The sequence below is a fragment of the Zingiber officinale genome, chromosome 3B (genome assembly GCF_018446385.1).
Source record: "Zingiber officinale cultivar Zhangliang chromosome 3B, Zo_v1.1, whole genome shotgun sequence".
Lineage (NCBI taxonomy): Eukaryota > Viridiplantae > Streptophyta > Magnoliopsida > Zingiberales > Zingiberaceae > Zingiber > Zingiber officinale.
Window position 1 is genome coordinate 110,847,531 of NC_055991.1, and position 16,893 is coordinate 110,864,423.

Here is a 16,893-nt window from a genome sequence, read left to right on the forward strand (position 1 = left end):
AGAGGAGCAAAGAAAATGAAGAGAATTCACACCAAAATGAAGAGAAAAAAGCTTAAGTATTTTCATCCAATGAAAATACTTAATTAGCATTAATAGCCTTAATGAGTATTTACACTCCATTAAGAACCAAACTTGTAACTCCTCATTTCAAATGAGTGTAACTCTTCATTTCAAATTCAATTTCGAAAATTGAATGAAATGAATAATTGAATTTCAAAAATTCAATAATTATCTTCATTAAATCTCACTTGAGTCTAACTCAAGTCTCCTCACTTGAGTCAAACTTAAGTCTAATTCACTTGAGTCTAACTCAAGTCTAATTTAATCGAGTCTTACTCAATTAATCCTCATGCAATTCAAATTTAATGGATCACTATTTCATTAATTCAAATTAACTCCTTGAGTCTAATTTGAATTGGACTTAATCCAACAATTCGATCCAATTGAGTCCAACTCAATAAGTCCAATTCGGATTAGACCTAATCCAATGATTCATCATATGAACTCATCTCCAAATCTACTTGTTCTTTGTGTGTGACCCAATAGGTTCTCGTAACGTTGGCAATGTACCCAAATCAACATTTAGATACTTAAGCAATGAGTGACATCTAGCAAGGCATCATTGCTACCCAAGTGACGAGAAAGTCAAGATCCGACCTAACCTGTCCGTGGCTATTATCTTGTATGACTTTGTCCCTCTATCCTTGATATCTAGGTTGATCAATGAGGCATAGACCGTGTCATCCTCTTATCAACCTTTGTATTTCTTGATCTCTAAGTAGACACACTCAATCAAATAAGCTCAATATCTCATATTGACTCATTTGCGCATGGTCATGCTTTCTTATGTCTTACTAATCAAGGGGCTCACATATATCGCTTTCGTCATATGGAAGGGATAGATCCCATCTACATCACTCACATCCCTCCGCATAATTCATTGCATACCCAGTGATCGACTTTATTGTCCACCTTGTTACTGGTGACGTTTGCCGATACCAAAGTACACAACTCCTTATGTAGGGAACCGTAGTGACTTCAGGTCTAAGGACTATTCATACCAATAGTCACATGAGAATGTTTATGACACACATATAACGATCCATGAAACATTCTCATGGCGGGTCATTCAGTATATATTCTCTAATATATACCCATGTGTCAACCTGATATCTCATATCCATGACTTGTGAGATCAAGTCATCCGTTGACCTATATGCTAGTCTCAACGCATTAATATTATCCTTGTATATTAATGCTCGACTAGGAATAGATAAGAGTAGTGTTCTCTACAATATCTCACTATCAATTCAACTAATTGATATACTGTAGATAAAAACCTACTACCCAAGGACATTATTATATTTATTCAATCGGCACTGAACTGAAATAAATATAATGACCAACTTTGCCTTTTTATTTATAATGAAATATGATACAATAATGTGTCCTTTACAATCAACAACAACTGTTAAATTGTATACCTAACATTGTTGATGATTAGGCCTCCAGGTGTGACAGTTGTTAGTTCATATACCTGATAATATTGTCGAGTAGTTAGTCAAGTGTCACCTCGTGTCATGTGGTTGAGGTTGAGTAGTTGGGTGCTACCCAATAGCCAAATGGGTTCATGAGTCTGCTATTTTGTAACCAAGCAATGACGGAATCAGGCCGGATGATCTACTCGGGGTGTAGGCTATAAGCATCGAAGCCGATGTCATTGTCCCGGGCTGCTTCCGTATTTTTCTCTTTCTCCCATGATAAATTTAAGTTTGTCCATTTCTAAACTCCACCTGACCCTAGGTAGCTTTGAATGTGGCTTCGCCCTTGACCAGGCTGGTGTTAGTTCAAGGCCAAGCGACCACAAGTTTGTGGTCACTGCGAATGGTCACGAGCTCTGGACCACAAATTCGTGGCTAGGCCAACTGTCAATGCTCACAGTCTAACTGTGAAATTGTGGCCGAACGGCAACTATAAGCTCCGTTGTGGGCTCACAGACGAATGCTTGCGATTTGATTTGTGGTTGCTTGGCTACGAAATCGTGACTAATGTAATTCATTGTCAGGAGAGGAGTTCCATATATAGTTCATTGGTTGCAGTGCGGAAAAGAGACTATTTTTAAAATTTGGTTTACTTAAGGAAAAAAAAAGAGTTTGATTTAATTTGAGAAGGCGGAATAGTATTTTAGAAAACCATTTAAGTACTTTTTAAATTTAAGGGCGAGATTTGATAAATCGCCAAAATCAAATTAAAAGGCAGAGACATCGCAGAATTTTGTTGAAGAAATTAAAAAGAGAAGAGAAAAAAAACTATTGAGATACGTAGCGAGCAAGGGGATGATGGTGATGGTTGTATTCACCTCGCGGACGGCACGTGAGGACGGATGAGTGTGAACAAAGCGGGCTAGGGGGAATACGGCCCGACGGTGAATTAAGCTTACTGCAAGTGAACTGCTTCAGCGTCGCCACTCACCATGGCCACCACGAGGTAAGATTTCTTGGATCATTTTTTATGATTCAGGAGATATGTTACTCATATTTGTAATTGGATCATGATCATGATTCAATCATAAATAATTACGATTCCTTCTTGGGTTCATCGTCCTCATCAGATTATATTTTTTATTTGGAGCGGACGGTTGGAGGTCGTCTGGAGGACACCCTCGCTCGGCGTCTAATAACCTGGTCACTTATCCACCACCGAAGGTCTTCAGACAACCTCCGACCGCTCGCTCCGAATAAAAATTATAATTTAATGGAGATAATGAACCCAAGAAAGAATCGTAATCATTTGTGATCAGATTATGATCATGATCCGACTATAAATATGAATGGTATAACCTCTAGATTAAAAAAAATGATCCTCGGCCACAACCCACGAATATGACGCATACGCTCTTTTACATTACTCGGGTCGATTTTATTTTATTTTAAATTTGAGTGACAATTAAAAGGACTTGTTTTTTTTTAATCGTAGATGAATGCACCTCTTTAAATTTTTTATAAAAGGAGGTGATATCGCATTACCTTCTGTTATAAATTTACATAGATACCCTCGAATATATCGTTCGGTCAAAGTTTATATTATCATAATTACAATTTCGTAACTGTTAAATATTCATAAGTCTATGTCATAGTTGTTACAACACGAATTGTAGTCACCAATTCAAAATTTAAATTTGAAGTCGATCTATTAAAAAAATCAAAATTGGTTAAACACTACTTGACAGCAGTGTGTAATTTCTGTAATCATTTTAAAAAAACGCTTGATTTTCGCCCAATTTTATTTGCTGCGGTTTGAGTGGCCTCTGCGTAAGCCCAAGCCTTTTCTGAGTGCAAGTGCCATTGTGCCAAGGAATTGTTGGAGTTTTTTAAATGAAAAATAAAAAAACAAATTCGCGTAGGTTCTTGAAATCCAACATGCTTCATAAGGATTAAGGGCTCATAAGTCATCTTCTTTTAATCAATCTAATTAATCCTAGACGCATGCTTTCTTTTCTTTTCTTTTCTTTTCTTTTAAAATCTGCATAACCTTATTGTATTGAATCAGATATTTTATCCACGGGAGCATCTGTTTCCGTGTTAAGCTAAATTAAATTGATCGGTTACCGTGAATTTACAGATCAGCAATTAGAGCCTGATTGATGATTGAATGATAATTTCTATTTCCTGCAGTAAGTTAATTTCTTTAATACTCTAAGTTTAAAGAGCAACATTTTAGAATCAAATGAAGTTTTAAAAAAATAATAATAACGGTAAATTATAGAAAAATTCCCAAGCATAAACATTTTTTGAACTAATTTTTAAATTTTTAATTGAGCTTGTAGGTCACTTTCTATTTGAATTAAGTTCAAGGCACTATCAATATGATAAAATTTCTGGTATTATAATTTGAGCATGAAAGATATATCTAGTTAGTAATGCAATGGTGTGGAACCTCGCTTTAGTTTTTAAATTTTTGTATATACAAATTTATATGAGTAAAAAGTGATATCGATCGTTCTAAGCGATTTAATATTATCAATCATACGGTAAGATACAGACATGTAAGTCAATGTATACATTTTACCTTAGCACGGTAGCCTTTTACATGGAAAAAGTTAGAAATCCAATGAAATATTTTATACTTATTGAAGATCGATCTCAATATCTACTACACTAATCCATGAGACATTTATGTACAAATTTGTGGCATATGTTCATTTGCAATTCGTGATTAAATTGGCTCTAACCATTTGTTACTTGAATTGGCATCATTTAATTGTAATTGAGCATGCATACTTTGTAAGATCTTAAGTGTTCTTAGTATCACTTGAGTCAACACCACTGGAAGGATTATTGGCAATGGCAGCCCTAATAAGAAGTCAAATCAACTATCTTACATAAAAGTGATCCAACCAAAGCATATACTCCACTAAAATTGAAAAACAAATGTATAAACTACCATAATAAAAGTGAAACAAAACTATCAAAAGGCCACTCTAATATCATGTACAGTAACTTCTCTGACTTATTACACTTCTTTTGTAAACTCAATGAATTACAATATATATATATATATATCAACTCAAATGCTCGTTGGATATCAAAAGCCCAAAACAGATGGGCATCTAGTATTATGAGCCACCAGCCCAATACATTTGTCAGCCCTGCATATTTGTTATATTCTAGTAACAGATAATGCAATGTTAAACATGTCTTATATCATTTAGATAGCTAGATTTTGGCTTGCATTTGATTGTGGCACAAGTTTGAATGATAGAGCATAACTCTGTCAACAAAGTCCCCCCTCTCATCTTTGCAAGCATTTTATGCACTTAAAAGAATTTAAACACTTATTTTGTTTTAATCTTTACATGTTGGAGCAAACTGAAAGAAAAAAAATTCTATAAAGATATCATGAAAATTGATAGAGAAATGGTTCTAAGAACAGTAAGCAAGAAAGAACAAAAAATTGAACAGTTCTATGGAAGATCCTTGGTACAAACATTCACTATATGAAATCCAACCACAATGCTCAACAATCTTGACACCAAAACAAACATTAACACTCAGAGTTCATGCTTGTAAACAATTACATCTACAAAGTCCAATATAATGAACAACCAAAAAAAAAAAAACAAAGTGGCATGACATAAAAGTCAAAAGGTAACAATCACGTCATATTATTGCACCTTCCTATCTTTCATTTATCAGAAATACTTCTAAAATTCCATTCGGCCAACGCCAGCATGAATCTCAACTCTTCTGAAGATGTCCCGCAACCACAGTTTACATCTCAAACAAACTCAATAAACAAACCTAATTGTTGTAAAATTGAAAGCAAAACCCAAATCAACAAAAATCTTTAAAGTAAAACTAAATTTATTTGGACCCCCTTGTTAGCTCTGTATGACTAACCGATCCATGTAATGTACCCATATATAATATATATAACTCACTATCTGCACCAGGTTCACTGAACAGTTGACTTGTGATGAGCTCAGAACTAGGAGAGAGAGAAAAATCTCTCAAGGTAGCAATCCCTGCATGACACAGCAACCAATGTGCAGTCATATTCAGGAAATTTCCTTGCAAACCAAAACACCATATGTTGGAACTCTCACGCAGAATGGGAAAGGAAAATATGTGTACATCTACATTGTAACTCTGTTGCAGTCTTGATAGAAACATATCTACCAGGGAAAATAAGCTGGCTAGCATTCATCTCTCTGCAGGAAGAGAATAGAATGTATTAGTGTATAATGATACATGGGAAGCAGCACATCACATAGAGAAATTATTTGACAGAGAAACACCACCAGACGAGATAAAACCTCTTTGTTTACTTAGAGGAGCTTGTTTTATAGCAATGCAAATGCACTTCATTTGTCACTTGCATCGGAACACTAAAATTGGTAAATTTATTGCTCACCTTTTTACAAAAATGATTATCCACAGCAATTGGTACAGAAGCATCATGAGCCATAAAGAGTTTTTCTTTTCTTCATTTTTTAAAAGTTTAAATAACTGTCTAAAAGAAAATTACACAAGTTTTTCAAGGTCAGACTCTTAGCCTGTCACGTGCATAAGGTGGGCTATCATATTCCTATCTCTTGATGCAAGAGGAAATTCCCAGCAATAAAGGAGCAAATCCATTTTTTACCACACTACAAATAACTAGATACAGATAAAAAAGGCCCAAGGGGTGGTTGATTGTAATTTCAGGCTAGTTTCCCTAAAAGGGGTTGTATAACCATGTTAAATGCAACTTCAAGGTTAATTTTCTAAATTACGCCCTTCATAATCCGGTAGACCTTTCTTTTGGTCAGTAGATAGAAAGCTAATTAGAATTTGAGGAAAGAACAAATATGTGCCACCAATTCGAGAACTCCCATGGTTACTAGCTCCTATGAGTTGGAAATGAAGACATTCTTGATCTTCCCCCTGAGCTACAGCAAGCAACACTCCATGACAGAGAAACGCATGAGGGAAGTATAGCACATGGAACTAAATAGGAAGCAAAGCTAGACTTAATACCTTATCATGCACATTCCCGTGTTATAATTTTTGCCTTCTAGAACATGCATGATTGGAGTTGGAGTAGGTATACAATGGTCATAAATATTCAATTGCGACATCTATACTGAGTGTTTTCTTTTCAGTTGTACACAGCATAGTAGTTTGATATATGATTTCTGTGGATTGTAGCATGCACATGATACCTCTTGGATCAAATTCACTTCAAGATGTTTTGCTAAACAATCCAAAATTAAGTGATTCACAGGATCATGGGGTAGACTGTACCTTCCTTTTAACATATAAACGAGTTAGAAAGTTCAACCATCGAAAATGAAAACTAATAAATTTAGTGATCAATATGCTAACTCCTTTTACCAGCAAACCTATGCCAAATTGTCAACTAAATAAAGTGAGCTTCCATAATTGCGCAATTGATTAAATATGTTATTTTCCATTTGCACTGAATACTACCGGAATAAAATCAAGCATCCTAGTTTTCCTCATTATTATTTAATTTTAATTACTTAAAAATATGGGTATATTCAAATTGAAAACCCAAGTTAAACTGATTCATTAAAAATTATTAACTTAAAAGCTCAAACATACCAGTCCACTTTCATGAAGTTTGGATTTCTTCTAAATGGCATTTCAATTGATAACATGAATTCCTTAACTGAAGGTTGAAGCATGGTTTTATGTGTCATCTTGTCAACAAAACCGAAAAAAATCAATCCAGCCACTAGCAATATCAATACTATGACAACAAGAGTGAATCTCACCATATTAGCATGGTGATATCAACTGAGATAAGACCCGTCTTGGTTGGTATCCTCTTAACCTGACCAAGATAAGACTATTCTCTTCCCATGACTTATCACTTAGTTCAGTCTATTGAATGAGGACACGAAAATAAGAGAGGGGAGGTAAAGAGGAGTAGCACCAATTAGAGCACCAACGATAACAAAGAGGAGTCATATTAGAATAAAAAAAAGCAAGGTGAAGTTATATATAGTAATTGTGTTAGTACTAGTCCAATCTCCTAGTGGTTAACTAAGATATGCTCAAAACCAACTTCGACCCCAAATATTACATGTCTTGAGAGCATTAATTTTAGTTTTCAAAAATATGGGTTGATTTCAATAGGATGTTATAAGAACAACCATTGCTTTAACATACAATTTTATTATTAGTAAAATGTAATTATTAGTCAAGATTTATATTATGTTTTTGTAATTTATTCTTCTAAATTTTAATTCAACTATCTTTCTAATTGTCATAGACTTATAGTTGAAATAAACAAGCAAGCCAAGTGGCGGAATATTATATGGTTAAATTCAGTTTCGATATGGCACAGTACAAAACTACAGCGCATCACCATACTTTAACCTTGGGTTGAAACAAAAGTTATAGCTTCTTGGGAACATTTGATTTTATGAATTGGAATCAATTGAAAATTTGGTTTGTTCCCAATAAAAAAGGTCAAGATGAACCAAATGCCACTTTAAATGTAAAATGAGAAAAATTACAAAGTCATATAATGGATTCCTTATTGAACATAAGGAATAGTACGTTGACCATATGAGGCAATCAAACAGTAACATGCTAGAATACCCTTATCATATCAACAAATAGTATACTCAATGGCCCACACATTGTTGGTAACATAGCATTATCCAACTGAATTATCGTGTTAGACTTCTTCTAGAAGAGTGGGGCACATCAAAACCTTAGATAAAATTTGATTTCAAATAGACGGAGTGTACTACTGTTTCTACTCAATAAACTTCTTTCTACATCCCAACTAGCTAACTTAACAAACATGCAACAAGAAATTTGTTCCACCTATTTGGGGTCAATTACAAGAATCTTATCCCTCTACTGTGTTACATGTAAGGTTATATCTCTCACAACACCTAGTCATTTAGATCACTGATAGCTACATTCTACTTTCTCTTCTTCCCTCAACACTCAGAACATCAACTCTAATTGAATCAACTTGCCAAACTATGCTATTTAACAATTTTTAAGAATCCTAGACTATTTTTTTTTTCCCAATATAACAATGTGTTCATATGCATGAAAACAAGGAGAAAAAATATATCATATTGTCTTTTAAGGCAAACTAATATTGTAAAGTTTTTCCCCAACTCCTACATATTTAGTGTTTGATTTCATGCCACGAAGATATATTTTTCAAGGGCATGGAAGTGTTCTAGAATTTGCTTACAAAACCACTTGTCAAAACAATTAAAAGCCACTTGATTATCTATCAATGGCATAGGTTGAGATAATCACAATCCTAGTAAAAAAATCTAAAGCTAAAACAAAGAAAGCAATATATGTAGTTTATGAATATGCTACAAAGAAGCAGATATAGCAACATGAATTTTCATATAGCCATTTAGTAGATCTACAAAGAACTAATATAGTTAAACATATAGAAATCATATGCTTCTTTTACATAAAATTAGATTCTATAGACAAAAGAGTTCAATCGGTGATTGGTATAACAATAGAAGCAAATCAAATTGATTTAATTAATCTAAAATTTGCTAGTGATATTGCTGCCTTGGAACAGCGGAAGTATTAAGACTTGATGATAATAATGCTTCTTTTGCATAATAAAAGAAATTTGAATGCCAAGAAGTTAAAAGGCTGAGATACCTCAATCTGTTTGCCTACTGTTAACATCATAACCACCCACATAATCTGCAAATTCTTTGCCTGAATCTGCATCTGAATTGCCAAGCCTGTAGCTGAATGAACCAGTACCATCAACATCTGATAATGAAGGTCGCCAAGTAGGGTCTCCATAAACCGAATTGCCACCATATAAATCTTCATAACTTATTTCATATCCAGAATTTGAAGTAGTAAGATTAGTGTTGGCTACAGGAGAGACTCTTCTTTCAAAACTGTTGCCTCCCAATGCAATATTATCAGTACCAATATAGCTCAGATCCCCACTGCCATAGCCTGAGCGGCTCCCCCCAAATTGAGATGAGATAGGAAGAGAACTACCCCAGTTCAAGCTACTGTTGCTAAAGCTACCAAGGCCACCAGTCCCAGATGCCATGGATGCACTTGCAGTTGCAGAATTTACAGGATAATTAAGGCCTGTGTTTCCCAGTAAAGTTCGAGCCATTGAACTAATAAGTGCGCTAGTATTTCGGTTAAAACCACTATATGGAATGGGACCATCATACCTACTTGAATTCCCACCACTGTAAAACGAGTTCAAGGCCCGCCCATAATCAAGAATGTTACCAACGTTTGTATTCCCTACAATACCTGAGCTCAAAGTTGAATTGTAATCAAGTCCCATTCCAAATCCAGGTCCAAGTGAGGGGAGTCCATTCCTCCCTGTAGATAGAGCTCCTAATCTGCTATCCATCCTCATACCATAGCCACTTACTGGACTTGGATTATACCCCTGTGCATACCCACTAAGAAAATTATTACCTCTATTAACACCATAGTTAAATCCAACAGTCTGCAATCGTGTGCTGGGTCCAGGAGAAAGTTCCTTAGGCACAGCCCTCTTGGCCTCTACCTTCTTACCATTCAGATCATGGAAAGTATTGAGCAATACCTTATCCACAGCTTCCTCGGAATCAAATGTGATGAAGCCAAATCCTCTAGGCCGCTGTGTATTGTGGTCGTACATCACCACGACATCTGTTATTGTCCCAAACTGATCAAAATATTTCTTAAAGTCATTTTCTGTTATTGTTGACGGCAAACCCCCCACAAATATCTTCTTTGTGCGGCCAGGGCTAAGAGAAGCATGGATGCTGTTGCTGCTTCTATTAAGAACTTGCTGGTCGTCCCTAGGAACAGCTTTCTTGACATCCACCTAAGAATTTAATCGAGAACTGTCATTTGAGCTGAAGTCCAAGCTTAAAAGACGATAACGATAATGTAAAGCACATTAAATAGGAGTCTACTTACCACTCGGCCATCAATTGTATGTTTTTCCATCACGACTCTTTCAGCAACGGCAGGGTCAGAGAACACGACAAACCCGAAGCCGCGGGCGCGGCCTGTGTTCCGATCCTTCATTATGACGGCCTCCACCACCTCCCCGAACTTGCCGAAGTGCTCCCGGAGGCCATCCTCATTGGTGTCCCACGAGATTCCGCCGATGAAGAGCTTCCCCTGATCCATCCCCATGCGCCTTCCTGCAAATTAAGCACCACCCAACCGTCGTCATCATCATCGACATCATCCTCGAATCAAAATCCGAAATTAATTCAGGAAATCGAACCCGAAGGCATCAATGAGGATCAGATCCAATCTCGAACTACTGATCAACGCACAAAATCAAAACTTGGTCAACAAGTCATAACCACGTCAGCCGATCGGCGGGCAACCATTGCCCCGCCGTCCACCACAGATCCGACAAGAGAGCCACAAAGCATCGACAGAAGACGAAAAGTCACGAAAGAAAACGAAATCGATACCAATCGGATCGCGAGAACGCCCTTCGCATCAGAATCAATCAATCGGGGATGTTGCAGGTAGAATGGGGGAGGGAGCGCCTTACCAATCCGAGACAGAGGGTATCAGATGCGGAGGCGTTGCGGAGATCGGTTCCGGAGTTGTTAGATTTGGAAGAAGAGGAAGTGAAGGTCGAACGAGAAGGGTTCCTCTTCACCTCTCTCTCCTCTCTCTCTCTCTCTTTTTCCTCTTCTCTTCCTTTTCTTCTTCGTCTCGTCTATTATTAAGTAACTCATATGAGATTGCCGCAACTATTTACCACTTCACGTCTTCTCTTTTCTCAGTTTTATCGTTTTTTCTTCAAACAAATTAATTAATATAAATGAATATAATAGTTTTTTGTTTTTTGCATCACTGTTAAATTAACAGATATTCTCATAAAAGCTAAAAATTATTATTTTTATATAATAAATTTCAATTGGCATTTGCAAATTGGTATAAAATTATATTTGAGCAGACATTCAATTAAAACAGGGTTTTTCAAATTCTAGTTAAATTTATCTTCATACTTTTAAATACTAAAAGGCTTGAAGAGAGTTTTTTATGTTTAAAAAAAATATTAAACGTAGTAAAAAGAGTTATTTTACTTTTCAATATTGATATTCATATTGAGGCGTCCAAGATTTATAGATTTCTTGCGTATATTAATTTGTCTAATTTTAATTATATTTTTACGATAAGTTTAGTTTTGATATAACTATGTATATATAGTGATTTAGTGAAGGTTATTTATCATTCTATACCATTAGATTTAAATTAACAAGTGTATTATAGCCTTAGACAGTTAAATTTTCCTATACAGTGCAACGGAAGAATGTAAAATTATCATTCAGACCTTCATAGTTCAAAAATTTTCCTCAAAATGGGATGCACAATTACATGATACTAGGTTTCTAGACTTTCCGTCCCAAGTACTTCCCCGATTTATCTTAGTGATCAATAAAAAACCTCCATATGACCAAATCGATCGACCCAGGTTCGATGTTATCTGGTTCATCATTTTTTGTTGAAATAGCTAAATTTAACAAGTGATGCTAGAGTAGTTTCAGTTGAAGATATTGCTAAATATATTGAATTGAAAATTATAGGAATTCAAATTCAAACTTATCCATATTAAAATGACTTGAGCTCATAATCTCAAAATGTTAGATTAAGATGATTAGGTTGAGTTATTGAGTTGTCCACAGTGGTATAGCCATGTGAGGACGGAGGGGGGTGATCGCCCCTTGATTTTTTTTTAAAAAAAATAATATCAAATTCTCACCGCCTTTTCACCGCTCGATTTACCACCTCAATGTTGGAAAATTGAAATTGACTATATATTTGGAAAATTTTCGACCTAAGCTATCTATTGATATCACTTTTATGAGAAAATATTCTGACTTGAAAGGTTAAGCATTGAATTTTTAAAATAAAATATATAATAATAAATTGATGAACTAAATCGCGTAATACAAAGTGAGAATGCTAAATTAAAATTAGATCGGATTTAAACTAAATTTAATAGATAGGCGCGGAGATAAAAAAATTATCTTGGTTTAAACTCAGATTAATTTAAAGTTAATTTAGTTAAGTTATAGTCAAATCAAGTTTAAAGTTTAAATAGATTCAATCGGTTTAAAACGAATTGGGGGTATTTTAATGAAACTTTCTCTTTTTCATTCTTTTTTTCTCCCTATGTGCACGCTACAACCCCATCATATTGTATGCCACCGCAGTGCCTTCGTCCATCCTTTTTCTTTCTCTTCTTCCTCATTTCCTTCTTCTTCTTTTCTTTTCCAATCGCAGTAAACCTATAGTTTTTTCCTCTCCACTTCTCAAGTACAAGAGTTCTCTTTTCTTCTTCTTTCTCTTCTCCAGTAAGCAAGAAACGCATTATCAATTATTGCCCTCTTCCAATAATAAGAGCAGTCCTTGCATCTTCTTACTTTTCTAATATTTTTTAGGATTTTATTGGCACGATAAGAATAATCCTGTTTTACCTTGCCTTGCTCTCTTTGTATCGTTGCCAAGCTCACCAAAACTAGTCGATGTTGATAATGAAGATGATAAAGCTCTTATCTTTTAGTTCTTCTTCCTTATCTTCTCTTATCTGTTTTTTTTTTTCAAAATTTTCCTTTGATTTTTTCCAATAAACAACCCTTTACTAGTAGCTTAAGTATAGGAATGCTAAATATTATAAAGAAGTGATATCATAAAAAATTTCTTCAATTGTGAGTCATAGATAAGTTTTAGGATTGACAAATCGTTGTTTTAAGTAGAATCAATTATTATGATCGAAATTTTGAATTTATGTTAGTTTTGAACTCCTTAAATTCAAAATTTAAGATTTTGGATTGTGAAAATGACCTACATTGATGTTTGAAAATTTTGAAAATTGTCCCTTATAGTTGAAAATCCTAGTTACGTCACTGGTTGCCAAAGTTGCTGAGTACTTTAGACAATCACTATCGGACTACCTAGTGGATTTGCTCTAGACCAAGTGGGATGTCATTGGACGAATGTTGAGTGCTCTTGAGTGGCACATCAAGTGCTCTCAAGTGGTATGCTGGGTGCTCCTGACCAGTACACTGATTACTCCTTAGTGGGACACCGAGTACTCCCGAGTGCCACCATGTCCGAATGGCTCGAGTGCTTCCCGAGTCTGAGTGGGAAGCCAAGAGCCTAGTGCCGCTTGTGCAAGTTGCATCATTCTATTGTCGACTGTTGAATTGGTCGAGTCTGAGTGGATTGCCACTGCTTGAGCACCGAGTGCTCGGGAGCAGAGTCTAGCTAGTCATGAAGTGAGGGCAAGTGCTCGGGAAGTAACCTTGAGTTTGAGAGACTTAGTCCTAAGTGCTTTCTGAGCCCGAGTGGAAAGTTGGGTGCCAAGTCAAGAAGTCGCGCACTTGACTGTGGTGTTCAAGTGAGAAATTGAAACGTAGAGGCTTTTGTTTGACGCATTTTCTTTAAAACGGATTTGTCCCCTCTAACAGTGCTTTGAGGTCATGCTTGACGTTTATTTCTCAAGACACAATTACACAATTATGTACATAACAAAACACTAATTGTTCGTAGCGCACCGAGCTAGTACTCAAATGGTAGCACAAGAAGAACTACCAAGTGAAATGCATAAAAGAGAGGAAGAAATGTTTAGGGACAAAAGTGGATGGACTTTTGCTCAACATATTTGTATGTCTTTTTTTTTTTGTCTTTATCGCAAGCTCCTTATATAGAAGCTCAGGCCACAATATTAAATGGTCAACTAAAAGTCATTTATCACCTTTACTCTGGCACTTGAAATGTCAGTCCCCGATTATCAATGGTCGGTTGTTTCATAATGATGGTTAAAAGGTTCTCCATTAATCATCCGTCTGTTTCAGATGACATACTAATACATATGTTACATACATGAGCAAGTAGTAAAAAATTGATCCATTTGACAAAAAATTTAGTTGATCCACTTTGGATAATTTTATCCCAATCGATCTATCATTTACAAGTAGTACTTGTACTAGAGTAATTTAGGGTTTGTGCAAAATGAATCCTAGATTTGCACCCCTCCTCCAAATGTGCGCACGTTTACCATTTTCACAATTATGATTATAAATTAGTCTTAATATCACTTAATTTCCCATTCACTCCAACCCCTCTCATTTCCATTCAAATTTCAACGGATTCCAACTCCATCAGTGTTTGCAAAGGCACTTATGATTCCAATAAATATCATTACCTAGTATCTAAACTTTTATAGTGAGTGTAGTCGGCATAAAGTGACAAAGGTATATTATTTAAGATTTTTTGGGACTTCAATGAATATCAAAGAGTTCTCTTGTTAGAGACAATATGGGAGACTCAATTTCTCTTTATGACGATCGAGGATACCAAATTAATGTAGGGATACTCTAGCTACTTGGTAGAGGAAAGGACAATGATTGAGAGATGATAAAAAAAATAACTAATAATATCGAACTATGTTTTATTGATAGCATATTTCATATAATGGCCAATACCATGAAAAAGAAAATGATTTCATTAGCCTTGTAATAGCATACTATGTTAGGTAGTTAAGTCTCATTGCCAAAGCCTAGGCATATCTTACAAAGAGGCAATCCATTTATAAAAAGCTAATGTCATCCTTTTTATCATGAAATTTAAATCCGACTTCCATGATTTGAATATAATAGAAAGAATGCCTTAGAAAATGAGATATTAAGTACTTTTACAAAATTACTAAAGGGAATCATCCTCTTAACATTAATGTGGCATTTGTAGAGCCTTACTACATTGATATGTTCAAAAAGGAGCCCAAGAAACTTCACTGTGATCTAAGAACCTAATTCTTCACACATGGTACAAAACCTTGGATGAATTTGGGACACTTGACTTAAATTTGAAAGATTCTTGTTTAATTATTGTAATGTTAGAATAGTTGAAAAAAAACAATCAAGGTATCCTATATACTCCACCAATATTTGGGCGAGGGAACAACAACGAATAAAGTATAATCAAACAATAGAAGTGGAGAAAGGGAAGCTGAGGGCAAGGGGTTGACGGCAGTGTGCACAAACTAGGGATGATCAATGGGTGCATCGACAAACTAGCGGGCCGGGTGTGTTGTTAAATGAAAATCAAGATAGGATTCAAATGCACATGGAGTGTTATGCGTGTGAGGGAAAAAGGAAATGGAGAGTATAGGGTGGATGATGACAAGGGCACAAATTATGATTTAGTTGGTGGATCAACAAAGGTGTAAATGCATCGTTTTGAGCCACAATCAAATATTCTACGAGCTAGAGTCAATAAGAATTTTCATATGCTTTACAACATCATCTTTTACTCATTACAACATCATCTTTTACTCATTAATATCGTTTATTGACCATAAATTGTGGTGAATTGATTAATAGTTTCACTTTCTTCATGAAACATAAAAAATAAGATAGAAGAAGAAGTAAATACAAATTACCCATGCTAATAGGTGAATGAAATAAAGAAAAAACAGAGGGTTTTATTGAGCCAAATGAACAAGGTTAATGATCTAAGATGGACTTTAAAACACTCAAACAGTAGTGTACAAGCATAGGAACATAATTCCTTACTTTTGTTCAGTGCTTGCCCTCAAGAGTAACTAAAAGCATCTCCAATGCAAGCTTTGTCAAAGATTTATAAAATTTAAAAATCTTAACAAAAAGTTTTTATGATTGTATAGGAGAGGTTTAGAGTTTTTAATTCAAGAGCAAGTCTAAGTTTTCAAATTTATTTTTTTTTCTTTTGAAGGTGGAGCCAGTAATTAATGTGCATGATTGACTTTTTTCAAATAATTTAAAAAATAATAATTTGATAAAACATTTAATTATAATATTTTATTTCAAAAATAGTTAGTAATAATTAAAATGATATTTTTTTTCCATTTGAAAATAAATATATTTGAGATAATTTTTAAAAAACTATAATTAAATTAAATTTATAAGTAAATTAAATATCAAATAAAAATTATAAATTTAATTAAATTAAAAAGCATTAATTAATTATAAATAAATTAAATTAAATATTATAATTAATTAAAATATCGAATGAAAATTATATAGAGATATTAAATGAAAAAATAATAAATAAAGATATATGATTTATAACATAGGATAAAAAAAATTATATGGAGGTTTTTAATTGTGGAGAGAATAGTAAATTTTTATACTTGATGTGGTATTGGTGTAACATATTGAAAATTATAAAAAAATTTATTGAAAAGTTTAATCATTGAAGATATCCTAAGAAGTTTTTATACTTATAATATAGTATTACCGTGATATATTGAGAACTATAAAAAAAATTTAACCATTAGACATGCCCTAAAGTCTTGCTACATGTATTTAATTCAGTAAATTTTAAGAGGAAAACAATGTATTTTAGC

General features: G+C 34.5%; 1 protein-coding gene across 1 annotated transcript; it reads right to left on the minus strand.

The window, feature by feature from the left end:
* Positions 1-5,140: 5,140 nt before the first annotated feature.
* LOC121967295 (heterogeneous nuclear ribonucleoprotein 1-like) lies at positions 5,141-10,953 on the minus strand. Its single transcript, XM_042517426.1, has 4 exons — positions 10,768-10,953; positions 10,452-10,681; positions 9,165-10,356; positions 5,141-5,710 (listed from the first exon to the last, which is right to left on the minus strand). Exons 1-3 carry the CDS (start codon positions 10,775-10,777, stop codon positions 9,166-9,168), a joined length of 1,431 nt encoding a protein of 476 aa, XP_042373360.1. The 5' UTR covers positions 10,778-10,953; the 3' UTR covers positions 5,141-5,710; position 9,165.
* Between the last annotated feature and the right edge of the window lie 5,940 nt (positions 10,954-16,893).

What these genes read in the sequence shown, in the direction of transcription:
- LOC121967295 (XM_042517426.1), bottom strand. An exon ending in ATACAATTGATGGCCGAGTG is followed by an intron (nt 10,357 to 10,451) that starts GTAAGTAGACTC and finishes TTAAATTCTTAG; the next exon opens with GTGGATGTCAAGAAAGCTGT.